The following is an 11,998-nucleotide window of genomic DNA, read 5'->3' on the forward strand; positions in this document are numbered from 1 at the left end:
CATGTAAAGTTAATAAAGAACGCTTCGGAACTAATAAAATAACAACGGACTATGTTTTTAGGGATTGAATGAATAAAGAACGAACAACGAGTCACATAATTAATCATTGAAAAAAGAAGAAGAGAGAAACCAGATAAGGATATTTCATCACAGAAAAAGGGGGAAAATGAAAAAAATAAAAAAGAAATAAAACATACTAATTCTGTGAAAAGATGAATTTTGCATTAGCCATATAATTCTGATAAATGCACACAAATGAACTTTGAAAACGTGATGCACATATGAAATTTTGGAAATAAAGTTTTACGTAATTAATGGCTCTTTTATTTTGATTCTAAAGGCCACTTTTGGAAAATTTAAGTAAAGCTATTAAAAAATTATCGGAGAGCGGGAAAAAATAATAATTAATGGCTAACAAGTACATCTGTTAACTTTTTGGTCTAAAAATATCCTTAAGAAATATCCTTTAACATTCTTTTTAGGTTAAAATATACCCCCAAAACTAACCAAATATGGACAAAATTTAGGTCTTTAAATAGCCACATAACATTTTCTAGCTAGCCACATGTATTTCTTAAAAACAAAATTACAACCCACCCATCTCTTTAAGCGGGTTGGGGTTTTTAAGATATACACGTGTGAGTTTTATTGTTGTTTGTGATTTGTAAGGAACACACATGACAAACTGAGAAAATGTCATGTGACTATTTTAAAGACTCCAAGCTTTTCCATGCCCGGCCTATTAGTTACAGGGATATATTTGATGTGCCCATAAACGTATCAGGAGTAATTTTAAACTAAAAAAAATAAATTAACGAAGAATATTTATAAGCTATTTTAAATACGTTTTAGACATTTTTTTAAAATCATTTTCCGTAAAATCAATTAATTCTGTGTAGATGGACAACCACAATGATCACATTCTCCTTATTTGAGTCTCGACTTTCTCATCATCACATTCTTTTCGTTGTCTTCTGTCACTTTTCTCTTTTCGATAAACCTCTTCCTTTTTTTGAGTTGATTCAATTTTAATACTTTTTTTATTGATTTTTAATACCTAATTTCCCATCTTTTCCTTTTTTAATTTTTTATATTGACATATCGTGTGAAACTTTTAGTCAATTTTTTCGCCGCTTATGTAAGGACACAACTACTTTAATCCTCAATAAATACTTGTAATATTGCGTAAGCTACTCTATTTTGGTGAAATTGATAACGGAGACAAGAATTTCATGCATACTAGTAATGGAAAACAAAAAAGATTTTACTAAAACATTGAATCTATAGAGCTTGAAAAATATTTATTTCCACCTTGTGTTTACACCTAACTAAATGATTAAACTTATGAATCATTAAATTAATGTAAAAATGCACATCACTTGTTAAAAAATATATGTACAAGACATATAGATCTAGATACATTGACTTGATGTAAACACCCCATAAGTTTTTATCTCCAGAGTTTTCCTTGATTAAACAGATTTCACCTTTAGAAGATGAAAATTGGAAGATGTTCGTATAAAGAGGGAAAAAAGATAGTATATAATTAGCAATACAAATAAAAGATGAACACTAAATGAAAAAAAATATTCAATAATACCTATATTTTCTCCAAACATAACGTAGTTACGCACCCTAATTGTTTATAGTTTTCGTAAATTAAGCTAAGCAGAATATTATGCATCTACTTCAAGGAAATACTCGAATTCTAGTAGTAATAAGCTACCACTCAATTTTCGTGGCGATAATTGTCCTATTGACTATATAATACGGTCAATGTTTCTAGAAGAGTATTATTATATCTTTTTTACAAATGGGAAAAATATAAACAGATCAGCCAACCCAAAAAAGGAAAAGAAAAAAGATAGCTGTTTGTTATATTTGCAAAATAAAAAACGAAAAGAAGAAGTTTACAGCTATAAATACGCTAAATCGAAACCTAAGATAAAAAAGTATCCAATTGTTTTTGCCTAACGAAACTACTTATTATTATATTCTTAAATCTTGATTTCCACTAATCACTTTATTTTTTTAACCACTTTCTTATGAATATCTCCTCCTCTTCTTCTTTCTTCTTGCCTTTGAAGAATTTCATTCTTCAAACTTATTTTTTACCCCTCCATTAAAGCCCTACATATAATACAAGTGCACAACACTTTCATATATTGAACAAGGGAGATAGTGAAAAGGATAATATTATATTAATCCTTTTCTATATCCCCTTCAAGATTCAAGAAGATGGCCGATAATAGTGGAGAAAATTTAGAGAAAAAAGGTGATCAAGATCAGAAAGTTCCATTCTACAAATTATTTTCTTTTGCAGATAGGCTTGATGTTGCCCTAATGATCATTGGAACTATTGGAGCCATTGGCAATGGATTGACTCAACCATTGATGACACTTATTTTTGGCCAGCTTGTTAATTCTTTTGGTTCTTCTAATTCTGAAGAGGTCGTTCACAAAATCTCAAAGGTACCCGTATTTTCTTTTTAATATTATCATATATTATTGTTTCTTCTGTTGAATATATTTATTCTTGAGATATTCATGAGTTTGATTAATTTCTTGGTTTCATGCAATCAAAAGTTGCGACGTTCTAACTACAACTACAAGCATAAACCTAAAACTTGCCTTCTAAGGTCTCATTCTACAACAACAAGAAAGAGTACAAACAGCTTTTATTTTCTTATTTTGCGGGGTGGTTGATGTGAAAGCATATAGACGGTGTAAAAACTTTTCGTCTGTTGTCTTAAACAATTGTATCAACATTACAATGAGAACGGGTAGATTCATTGAACAAATAAGTTTCAATATTATAATCACGTTGAAGAGAGTTTACACAAATGCGCAATCGATTTAACATCATGACCATATTTAACAAAGTTGATCCTATTGATTATCTTGTAATCAGCACATCTTAAATGAATTTGAAATTTATAGTTCCTGTGCTGTAATCACTAATTTATATATATCACCAGTGTTATTTTAAAAAAAAAAATTATATGTGACGATAAATATTTTTACTCTTTTATTTCACCTTTACCTGAATAATAAGAATCATAATGGTGCCACTCATCTACAAATTTGCCTTTTTATAATAAGACATGTCAATTTTTGAGTTACTCCAAATAGCATTTGAGATTCAACTTTTCCTTTGTGGCAAACATAATTATGATTTTCTCATGTAGATTTTCAATTGGTTTTTGCTATGTATCGCAATCCTAGCTTATTTGCTTGGCTTAATTCTAGTTTTTGTTCTTTTTTCTTTTGCAAATTAAAATCTACTAATTTGCCTTTTTATAATAAGACGTGTCAATTTTTGAGTTACTCCAAATAGCATTTGAGACTCAACTTTTCCTTTGTGGCAAACATAATTATGATTTTCTCATGTAGATTTTCAATTGGTTTTTGCTATGTATCGCAATCCTAGCTTATTTGCTTGGCTTAATTCTAGTTTTTGTTCTTTTTTCTTTTGCAAATTAAAATCCCACTAGAAAAATTGGGAAAGAACAAAAGCATATACCTATATGCACTCTGATTTCTTGTCTCACAGTCCAATCAACATTGTGAAGCACTATTCCTAAGTGGTCTAATAACCAAAACGTTTGACTAAAATGTGTTACTTTTTCTCTTTTTATTAACTACTTCTTTTTTCTTTTTCAATTTTATTTCTAGGTTTCCATTTACTATGTCTACCTCGCTATTGGAGCTGGCATTGCATCCCTTTTACGTAAGTTTAAACAACTTGTTTTTCAGTGTTTGTAAAAAAATCCTTGGATATACTAATACACCACAAACAGTAGTATGTATACAGTTGTAACATGAGTATAATTGGTGAATCAAGAAGGAGATGTAAAATTTATATATTTCTGAAGATGCTAAATGTTGAACTAATTAGAATATTAAAATACCAAAAGTTACTTTTAGATAAATATTTTTATACCTGGAAATTATATTCATCCAAATAAAGCTCATAGTCATCATATATAGATGCCCCACTCACGTTTATTAAATGGATGTCTCTAAGAATATCGGTGCCTTTGCGTGCTTGTTTTATAAAGGCATAAAAGCAGTAAAAGGACAGTTTTCAATCAGTTATTACCCCACCATGTTTGGGAGAATTTGGGTCAGTACGTAAAATTCCCAGGAAAAGATAATTTTCCAATATTGTACAACCAATCAAAGGATGTTTTGATTTCCCACCGCCTGGTGTCTGGTACCCAGGCGGAGTTATGAACCCCTTTCGCCGGACTGTATATATAGGGTTTAAATTATTTTATATATAGAGTAGATGTTGGATCTCCTTAGTTTCTAGACATGTTTATTTCTTTACGGAGTATTTAAAATCCCTTAAATGAAAACTTTGGCTCCCACACTGTGGCAAAGGCCTACTCCCAGGGTTCAAACCCGACTTCAATCTAAGGATCAAGAATGTGTAAAATGAACCAGAACAGAAAACAACTAAATTTGAGTTCTTGAACTATTATAATAATGGAAAGAGCCTGTGCACTCAATATTGAATAAACTCGTTATTATGACATTTCAGAAATGTCATGTTGGATGGTTACTGGAGAAAGACAAGCGACTCGAATTCGGGGACTGTACTTAAAAACAATATTGAGGCAAGACATAGCCTTCTTTGACACTGAAACAACAACTGGAGAGGTCATTGGAAGAATGTCTGGAGATACTATTCTCATTCAAGATGCCTTAGGTGAAAAGGTGCACTTCCTTAATTAATAACAAATGCAACTGCAAACTGACTAATGTTTTAGTTTTCATATTTTCTTGCAAAATAATCATAACAAACCTATGTTGAATGATTCCAGGTCGGGAAGTTCATTCAGTTCCTCTCAACATTTGTTGGAGGCTTCATAATCGCGTTCATAAAGGGATGGCTTCTGTCGATAGTCTTGGTTTCTTGCATACCTGCTCTTGTCATTGCTGGAGGAGCTATGGCATTGATCATGTCTAAAATGTCAAGTCGGGGACAAGTTGCCTATGCGCAAGCTGGAAATGTAGTAGAGCAAACAATAGGAGCAATCAGAACAGTAAGGCCTAAAAAATAAATCTTTCTACATAATTTTGTACTAGACTTGGAAATTTGATATTAATGATTGTTAACTTTAGGTTGCAGCATTCACCGGTGAGAAGCTGGCGATAAATAAATATGACAGCAAACTAAAAATTGCCTGTGCTTCTACTGTTCAACAAGGGCTTGTTTCAGGCGTTGGACTTGGCATGGTCTTACTCATTGTTTTTTCTACTTATGGACTTGCCGTTTGGTATGGTTCCAAACTGATAATAGAGAAAGGTTATAACGGTGGAGTTGTCATCAATGTTATTATGGCTATTATGACTGGTGGAATGTAAGGATATAATTCTCTATTTAAAGCATCTTATTAGATTTGTTATGTTGGAAAATTGGTGTAGGCTAAAGAGTGCAATCCTTTTGTTTGTTCTGTTATCAATTTGCAGGTCTCTAGCCCAAACAACACCATCTTTGAATGCATTTGCAGCAGGACAGGCTGCAGCATACAAAATGTTTGAGACAATCAACAGGAAACCTTTGATTGACACATCTGACACGAGCGGGGTTGTGTTAGAAGACATCAAAGGTGAAATTGAGCTTAAAGATGTGTACTTTAGGTATCCAGCTAGGCCAGATGTGCAAATCTTTAGCGGATTCTCACTTGTCGTTCCTAATGGCAAAACTGCTGCTTTGGTTGGGCAAAGTGGTAGCGGGAAGTCCACGGTCATCAGTTTACTGGAGAGATTTTATGATCCTGAAGCTGGAGAAGTATTCATAGATGGTGTCAATTTGAAGAAATTTCAACTCAAATGGCTGAGGCAGCAGATGGGATTAGTAAGTCAGGAACCTATCCTGTTTGCAACAACCATAAAAGAGAATATCAGTTATGGTAAAGAAAATGCTACTGAAGACGAGATTAGGACAGCTATTGAACTTGCTAATGCTGCCAAGTTCCTTTACAAACTCCCACAGGTAATATATGTTTCCCTTTATTCCATGTTCACACTTACAATTAGCTGTTAAATAGGCAAACGAATTGGAAATTCATCGTTTTCATTGCGGGTCCTATAGGGGCTTGACACTATGGTAGGTGAGCACGGAACACAACTATCCGGCGGACAAAAACAAAGATTGGCAATAGCAAGGGCTATTTTAAAGAACCCAAAAATACTTCTCCTTGATGAAGCTACAAGTGCACTTGATGCTGAATCGGAGAGAATCGTGCAAGAAGCACTTGAGAAAGTCATGGCGAATAGAACAACCGTGGTTGTTGCTCATCGTCTAACAACCATTAGGAATGCTGATCTTATAGCAGTGGTGAATGCTGGAAAACTACTAGAACAAGGTAATAATTCTAAAGAATATTTATCAGGCTATATTTTTGTGTATCTTTCTTTTTTTTTTTTTTTTTTTTTGGGTATAACTAAACTATATGCATTTCTTTTGTATCTCATCACGACAATAGGAACGCATGCTGAGTTGATACAAGATCCAAATGGGGCATATTCTCAGCTTGTGCGAATGCAGGGAGGGAATAAGGAAGAAGAGAAAATGAAAAATATGGACTTTGATAAGGCGGATCTAACCACGGATTTGGATAATAACCTGAGCAGGTCATCAAGCCAGCGATTGTCAGCAGTGAAACGATCAACAAGCCATGGATCATCTAGACATTCCTTCACACTGAACTATCCTGTTCCAGGGCTGATTGATATTCACGAAGCGGAAACAGGAGATGAGGACAAGAAAAAAGAAGATAACGGAAGCTTAGAGAAGAAAAAGAAAGTTTCCATAAGGCGGCTTGCTGAACTAAACAAGCCTGAGCTTCCATATTTGCTACTTGGATCTTTGGCTGCGATCGTACATGGTCTGATTTTCCCCATATTCGGACTCTTACTCTCGACAGCAATTAAAATATTCTTTTACCCACCACATAAGCTGCGAAAGGAATCAAGATTCTGGGCAACCATGTATGTTGGCCTCGGTGTGGTGACTTTGCTAGTTGTACCTTTCCAGAATTACTTATTCGGAGTTGCAGGGGGGAAATTGATTGAGAGAATTCGTTCTTTGACATTTACGAAAGTAGTCCACCAAGAAATCAGCTGGTTTGATGACCCTGCAAATTCAAGGTTTGTTAACAAATCAATAAGTACTGAAATCTGCCGTCTCCCCTCTAACTATGTACTTAACAGGTTGTTATAGGCTAAAAACTGAAATATTTTCTTCACTGCAGTGGTGCAGTGGGTGCAAGATTATCAACTGATGCTTCCACAGTCAGGACTCTTATGGGTGATGCACTGGCACTTATTGTACAAAACATAGCAACTGTAGTAGCCGGCCTTGTGATAGCCTTCACTGCTAATTGGATTTTAGCAATTATAATCCTTCTTGTGTTGCCTTTAATTGGTGTGCAAGGATTCCTCCAAACCAAGATGTACAAAGGCTTTAGTGCTGATGCCAAGGTTTTCCCTTATTTCTTAATCCTTATAAATAAATTTCATTATTAAAGGCGCTTGAATTAATTTAAAAATTGATTGTCATTTTTCCAGGTAATGTATGAAGAAGCTAGCCAAATAGCTAATGATGCTGTTGGGAGTATAAGAACAGTGGCATCATTCTGTGCGGAGGAGAAAGTGATGGACATGTACCAAAAGAAATGTGAAGGTCCAATGAAGCAAGGAGTAAAGATAGGAATTGTTAGTGGAGCTAGCTTAGGTTTTGGTTCTTTTATACTGTATTGCACAAACGCCTTCTGTTTCTACATAGGATCTGTCCTTATTCATCATGGATTAGCAACATTTGGCCAAGTTTTTAAGGTAAAAATACTCAAATTTCTCTTTCTTTTTCAGTTCTTGCATATCTGTATTTATTTTGTGAAAGGTATTCTTAATGTTGCAGGTTTTCTTTGCATTGACTCTATCAGCTGTTGGAGTTACTCAAAGCACTGGAATGGCCCCAGATGCTAACAAAGCCAAGGATTCTATAGCCTCTATATTTGACATTCTTGATAGAAAACCCAAGATTGACTCAAGTTCTGATGTTGGCACTACTCTAGCTGTTATTCGCGGAGATATTGAGTTCAAACATGTGAGTTACAGGTATGCAACTCGCCCTGATGTCCAGATCTTCAAGGATTTATGCCTAACCATCCCTTCTGGAAAGGTAATTTCGATTACTCCCTCTACATTATAAAGTACTTCATCTTTTATTCGATTGGCTTAAACTTTTTTTTTTTCCGCCTCTTTGCAGACTGTTGCTCTAGTGGGAGAGAGTGGAAGCGGGAAATCAACTGTCATTAGCCTAATAGAGAGGTTCTATAATCCTGAATCAGGAGAGATATATTTGGATGGTGTGGAAATCAGACAATTCAAGCTAAGTTGGCTAAGGCAACAAATGGGACTGGTTAGTCAAGAACCAATACTGTTTAACGAAACTATTCGTGACAACATTGCCTACAGCAGACAAGGGAATGCAACAGAAGAAGAGATCATTCAAGCAGCAAAATCAGCAAATGGACACAACTTTATATCCTCATTGCCTCAAGGATATGATACGTCGGTTGGGGAAAGAGGGATACAATTATCAGGTGGACAAAAGCAAAGAATTGCTATTGCAAGAGCAATATTGAAGGATCCAAAGATACTTTTGCTAGACGAGGCAACAAGTGCGTTAGATGCAGAATCAGAACGTATAGTTCAAGAAGCATTGGATCGAGTAATGGTAAACAGGACAACCGTGGTAGTAGCTCATCGCTTAACCACAATCAAAGGGGCTGATGTCATTGCTGTTGTGAAGAATGGAGTTATTGCTGAGAAAGGAAGACATGATGTTCTTATGAACATAAACGATGGAGTTTATGCATCTTTAGTAGCACTGCATAGGACTTCAGCCTGAATACTGAAACTAGATTATTTCTTCATCCTGTGACCAAGAATTAGATAAGTTCTAATTTTGTCTCTCTTTTCCTTACTAATATACGTTTCTCCCTTCCTCTTTTTTTCATTTTTGCATATGTAGCAGAATTGTATAGTATATTGGGGTGATATGATTTGTATTAGGAAATATTGCGAATGAACAATCCTACTTTTCTTGAAAAAGTTCTTTTCTGATATAATTTTATACAGAAGTGGTACACTTGCAAGGAGAATTTTGTCCTTCAACGTGCCGATCATGACCTCTGTGTCGGATTATTACATCACACTAAAATCAAGATCAAGGAAGATGGATATATGTATTTGGAGATATGGAAGATATTTTATGCCTGAAATCAAGAGTTCTTGGAAATTATAATACTGTTACCATATAGTAAATACATATTTTCCAACCAAATTGACCCTAATTGCATCAGCAGAACATCTTTGACAGACAATGGTTGACTGGTAGGTCTAACTTAATTGAAAGCTTGTAACTGAATGTTGATGAAACACAACTTCTTAAGAATATTAACAGATAATAACAACTACTACAAGAAAAATCCACAAGTATTTAATCATATTGGATAATTACTTGAAAGAATTCATAAGTAGCTTTGGCCAATACTGTCCGAGTTTCAACTTGCTAGATTCTCAGAATTTTCAATTCTTAAAACATCTAAGTATGATTTCTTATCAAGTTTGCGAGCAAATAAACCTCTGAAATAATCTGCAGCTCCAATACTTCTAAACTTTGCCGGATTTTTAGCAGAAATGATACTTGGAGCAGGACCAATTTGTCCATCAAGTTTTGTGTTGTAAAATGTTGCAATTGAGAGTCTTTCCTTTTCGTTGTTAACCATTGCTCTATGCTCAATGCTACGGTAGGCTCCATTAGTCACTATCTGCAAATAAATACATACATATTGATATATAAGTAAGACTTATTAAAACTTTCATATGCTTGTAGAACTCATCTGAAGTATAAACATTTATGGAGTTAGTATTTTATACTCCCTTTGTCCCATAATAAGTGTCACCTTAGCAAAAAATACACATATTAAGGAATCAATAATGCAATATGAAGTTTACTAAATTACCTTTATATAATAAAAATAAATTACTTTCTCCTCTTGATTAGAGCATGCGCAAGTAGTAAAACTTTTGACATTGAGAATCCAACAATACCAAGTTATTTTGTGGCTTTTCCAATCATCATTTAAATGTTGCTTTAAGTTGTCAGTTTTTGTCTAAGGGTAGAATTGAAAAAACTAGTCAATTTATGTCGATGATACTTATTATGTGACAAATCTTTTTTGCTAAGGTGACACTTATTATGAGATGAGCGAGTATATACTCATTTGACAGAGGTCAGAATATCAAAAAGTATAAAGTAACATTTTGATGTCAAAACCAGCTCAAGATCTGTTAACACAAAAGTGATAATAAATGTAGTCTAACAAGGTTCTATACTCCGTTACGGTCTCCGTAGCAAGAGACGATGTTTTATGTTAAATAGAGTTCCTCGCGTGAATTGGTAAATCCATCATGTGTCCTTGAGGATTCGACATTAATCCTCTCATACCTACTAATTGATGTAACAAGATTTTGAGTACTGGCTCTGACAGTGTGAAAAATATATATGCCATAATCACTTCAAGGTGATTACAGGCTATAGTTCTTCAAAAATGTCAATCGATGTGTGTCGGATCCTCCGAAAGTAGTGCATTTTTAATTGGAGGATACAAGGTTGCAGCAATATTTTCGGAGAGTTCGAGCGACATAGATTATTGGTAAATCTCTATGATTAGTATGAATCGATAGCTTGATAAAAATGATAAATAACATGCTTACTGAAATTCTTTTTAAAAGTAAAGATAAATGTAGCAGCTTAATTACCTCCAAGATATCACCAATGTTGATAATGAATGCATTGGGAAGAGGACTAACAGGAATCCACATCCCATCTTTCTTGATTTGAAGTCCTTCCATTTGGTTAAGTTGAAGGAGAATAGTGAGGCCAACAGCATCCGAATGAGGAGTGAGTCCCATCACTTTCTCTGGTTGTGGACATGGTGGATAGTAGTTCATCCTCATTGATTGCATCCCTTCTCCAAACAGTTCCCTAATGTATTCTTGATCTATATTCAATGCTTTTGCCAGAAAATTAATGATCTTTAAAGCCAATGTTTGCAACTCAGCTGCATATAATTCCACTGTTCCTCTGCTTCAACACAACAACTAGTTAGCCATCTTGGATTTTAGTTGGCATCAGACAATGGCATCTCAAATCAACTCGGATTTAACTTATGTATACTGATAATAATGTAAACAATTTTAACACTCTGATCGATGTATTTTAACCTATGTTACTTTCCAAAAAATGTTGTTACACCCGTGTCGAATTCTTCAAAGGTATACTATTTTTGTAGGATCCAACACACATCAATCGACATTTTTGAAGAGTCTGAACAACATAGATTAACTTGCTCAGCAGGTAACCGATCTTACTTTTCAGGTCGATAATACCACTTCCTTTATGAATGCTTACCCATATTTATCATTTAGGTGACATGATGTTGTAAAAAAACCTTTTGCATTGTTAGATATATCAGTTACGGTTGACGTCCCCATGAAATTAATCTAATTAATAGTTGCAAAGAAAATAGAAGAACCAATTTACCAGAGAAAAAAAAAACATTCAGAAATACAGAGTAAAAAAGAAATAAAGAAGAAGGCTCTTTCTATCTTATTAGTCAAGCGCTAACGAGCAAGAAAGGGGATGCGCTAAGGCGCAACGGCTTTCGTGCTTCTTTGTTCTATCATGATTGGGCGGACTTTCCCTCAGGAATGTTTATCATGGAGGCCAGTGTTGCCTCCCATATTTAATAATGCCCGAACTCTTTCTTCTGTATCGAGGATCATCGAAATAAGCAAGAATACTATTTCGACGGAAAATACCATTTACGGGGATTTCCTTTTTTTATTAAGATTAAGACAAAAGTGATCAATATTTCTTTATGCTTGTTCCTGAAGTATAAAACGGTCCATTTGT

The 11,998-nt window shown here is 34.3% G+C and overlaps 2 protein-coding genes across 3 annotated transcripts in view; one reads left to right on the top strand and one right to left on the bottom strand.

Annotated features, from left to right (window-relative positions):
* The first annotated feature begins 1,952 nt into the window (after positions 1 to 1,952).
* On the top strand, positions 1,953 to 9,129 carry LOC132621113 (ABC transporter B family member 9-like). 2 transcript variants are annotated; one of them, XM_060335265.1, is made up of 12 exons: positions 1,953 to 2,472; positions 3,676 to 3,730; positions 4,547 to 4,722; positions 4,830 to 5,051; positions 5,131 to 5,369; positions 5,479 to 6,004; positions 6,104 to 6,377; positions 6,498 to 7,161; positions 7,266 to 7,494; positions 7,582 to 7,848; positions 7,931 to 8,194; positions 8,282 to 9,129. In XM_060335265.1, exons 1-12 carry the CDS (start codon positions 2,239 to 2,241, stop codon positions 8,924 to 8,926), a joined length of 3,795 nt encoding a protein of 1,264 aa, XP_060191248.1. In that variant the 5' UTR covers positions 1,953 to 2,238; the 3' UTR covers positions 8,927 to 9,129. The 2 variants fall into 2 exon arrangements, with proteins under 2 accessions (XP_060191248.1, XP_060191249.1); XM_060335266.1 differs by lacking the exon at positions 8,282 to 9,129 and having other exon boundaries at positions 7,956 to 8,158.
* Positions 9,130 to 9,457: 328 nt separating this feature from the next.
* The window catches only part of LOC132621121 (oxoglutarate-dependent flavonoid 7-O-demethylase 1-like), a 4,715-nt gene continuing 2,174 nt past the window's right edge, over positions 9,458 to 11,998 (bottom strand). Inside the window, exons 3-4 of the mRNA XM_060335273.1 lie at positions 10,843 to 11,167; positions 9,458 to 9,848 (exon numbers count right to left, since the gene is read on the bottom strand). Coding sequence (XP_060191256.1) covers positions 9,582 to 9,848; positions 10,843 to 11,167 — 592 coding nt within the window. The 3' untranslated portion in view covers positions 9,458 to 9,581. The remainder of the gene's footprint in view (positions 9,849 to 10,842; positions 11,168 to 11,998) is intronic.

The sequence above is a fragment of the Lycium barbarum genome, chromosome 12 (genome assembly GCF_019175385.1).
Source record: "Lycium barbarum isolate Lr01 chromosome 12, ASM1917538v2, whole genome shotgun sequence".
NCBI classification, from domain to species: domain Eukaryota; kingdom Viridiplantae; phylum Streptophyta; class Magnoliopsida; order Solanales; family Solanaceae; genus Lycium; species Lycium barbarum.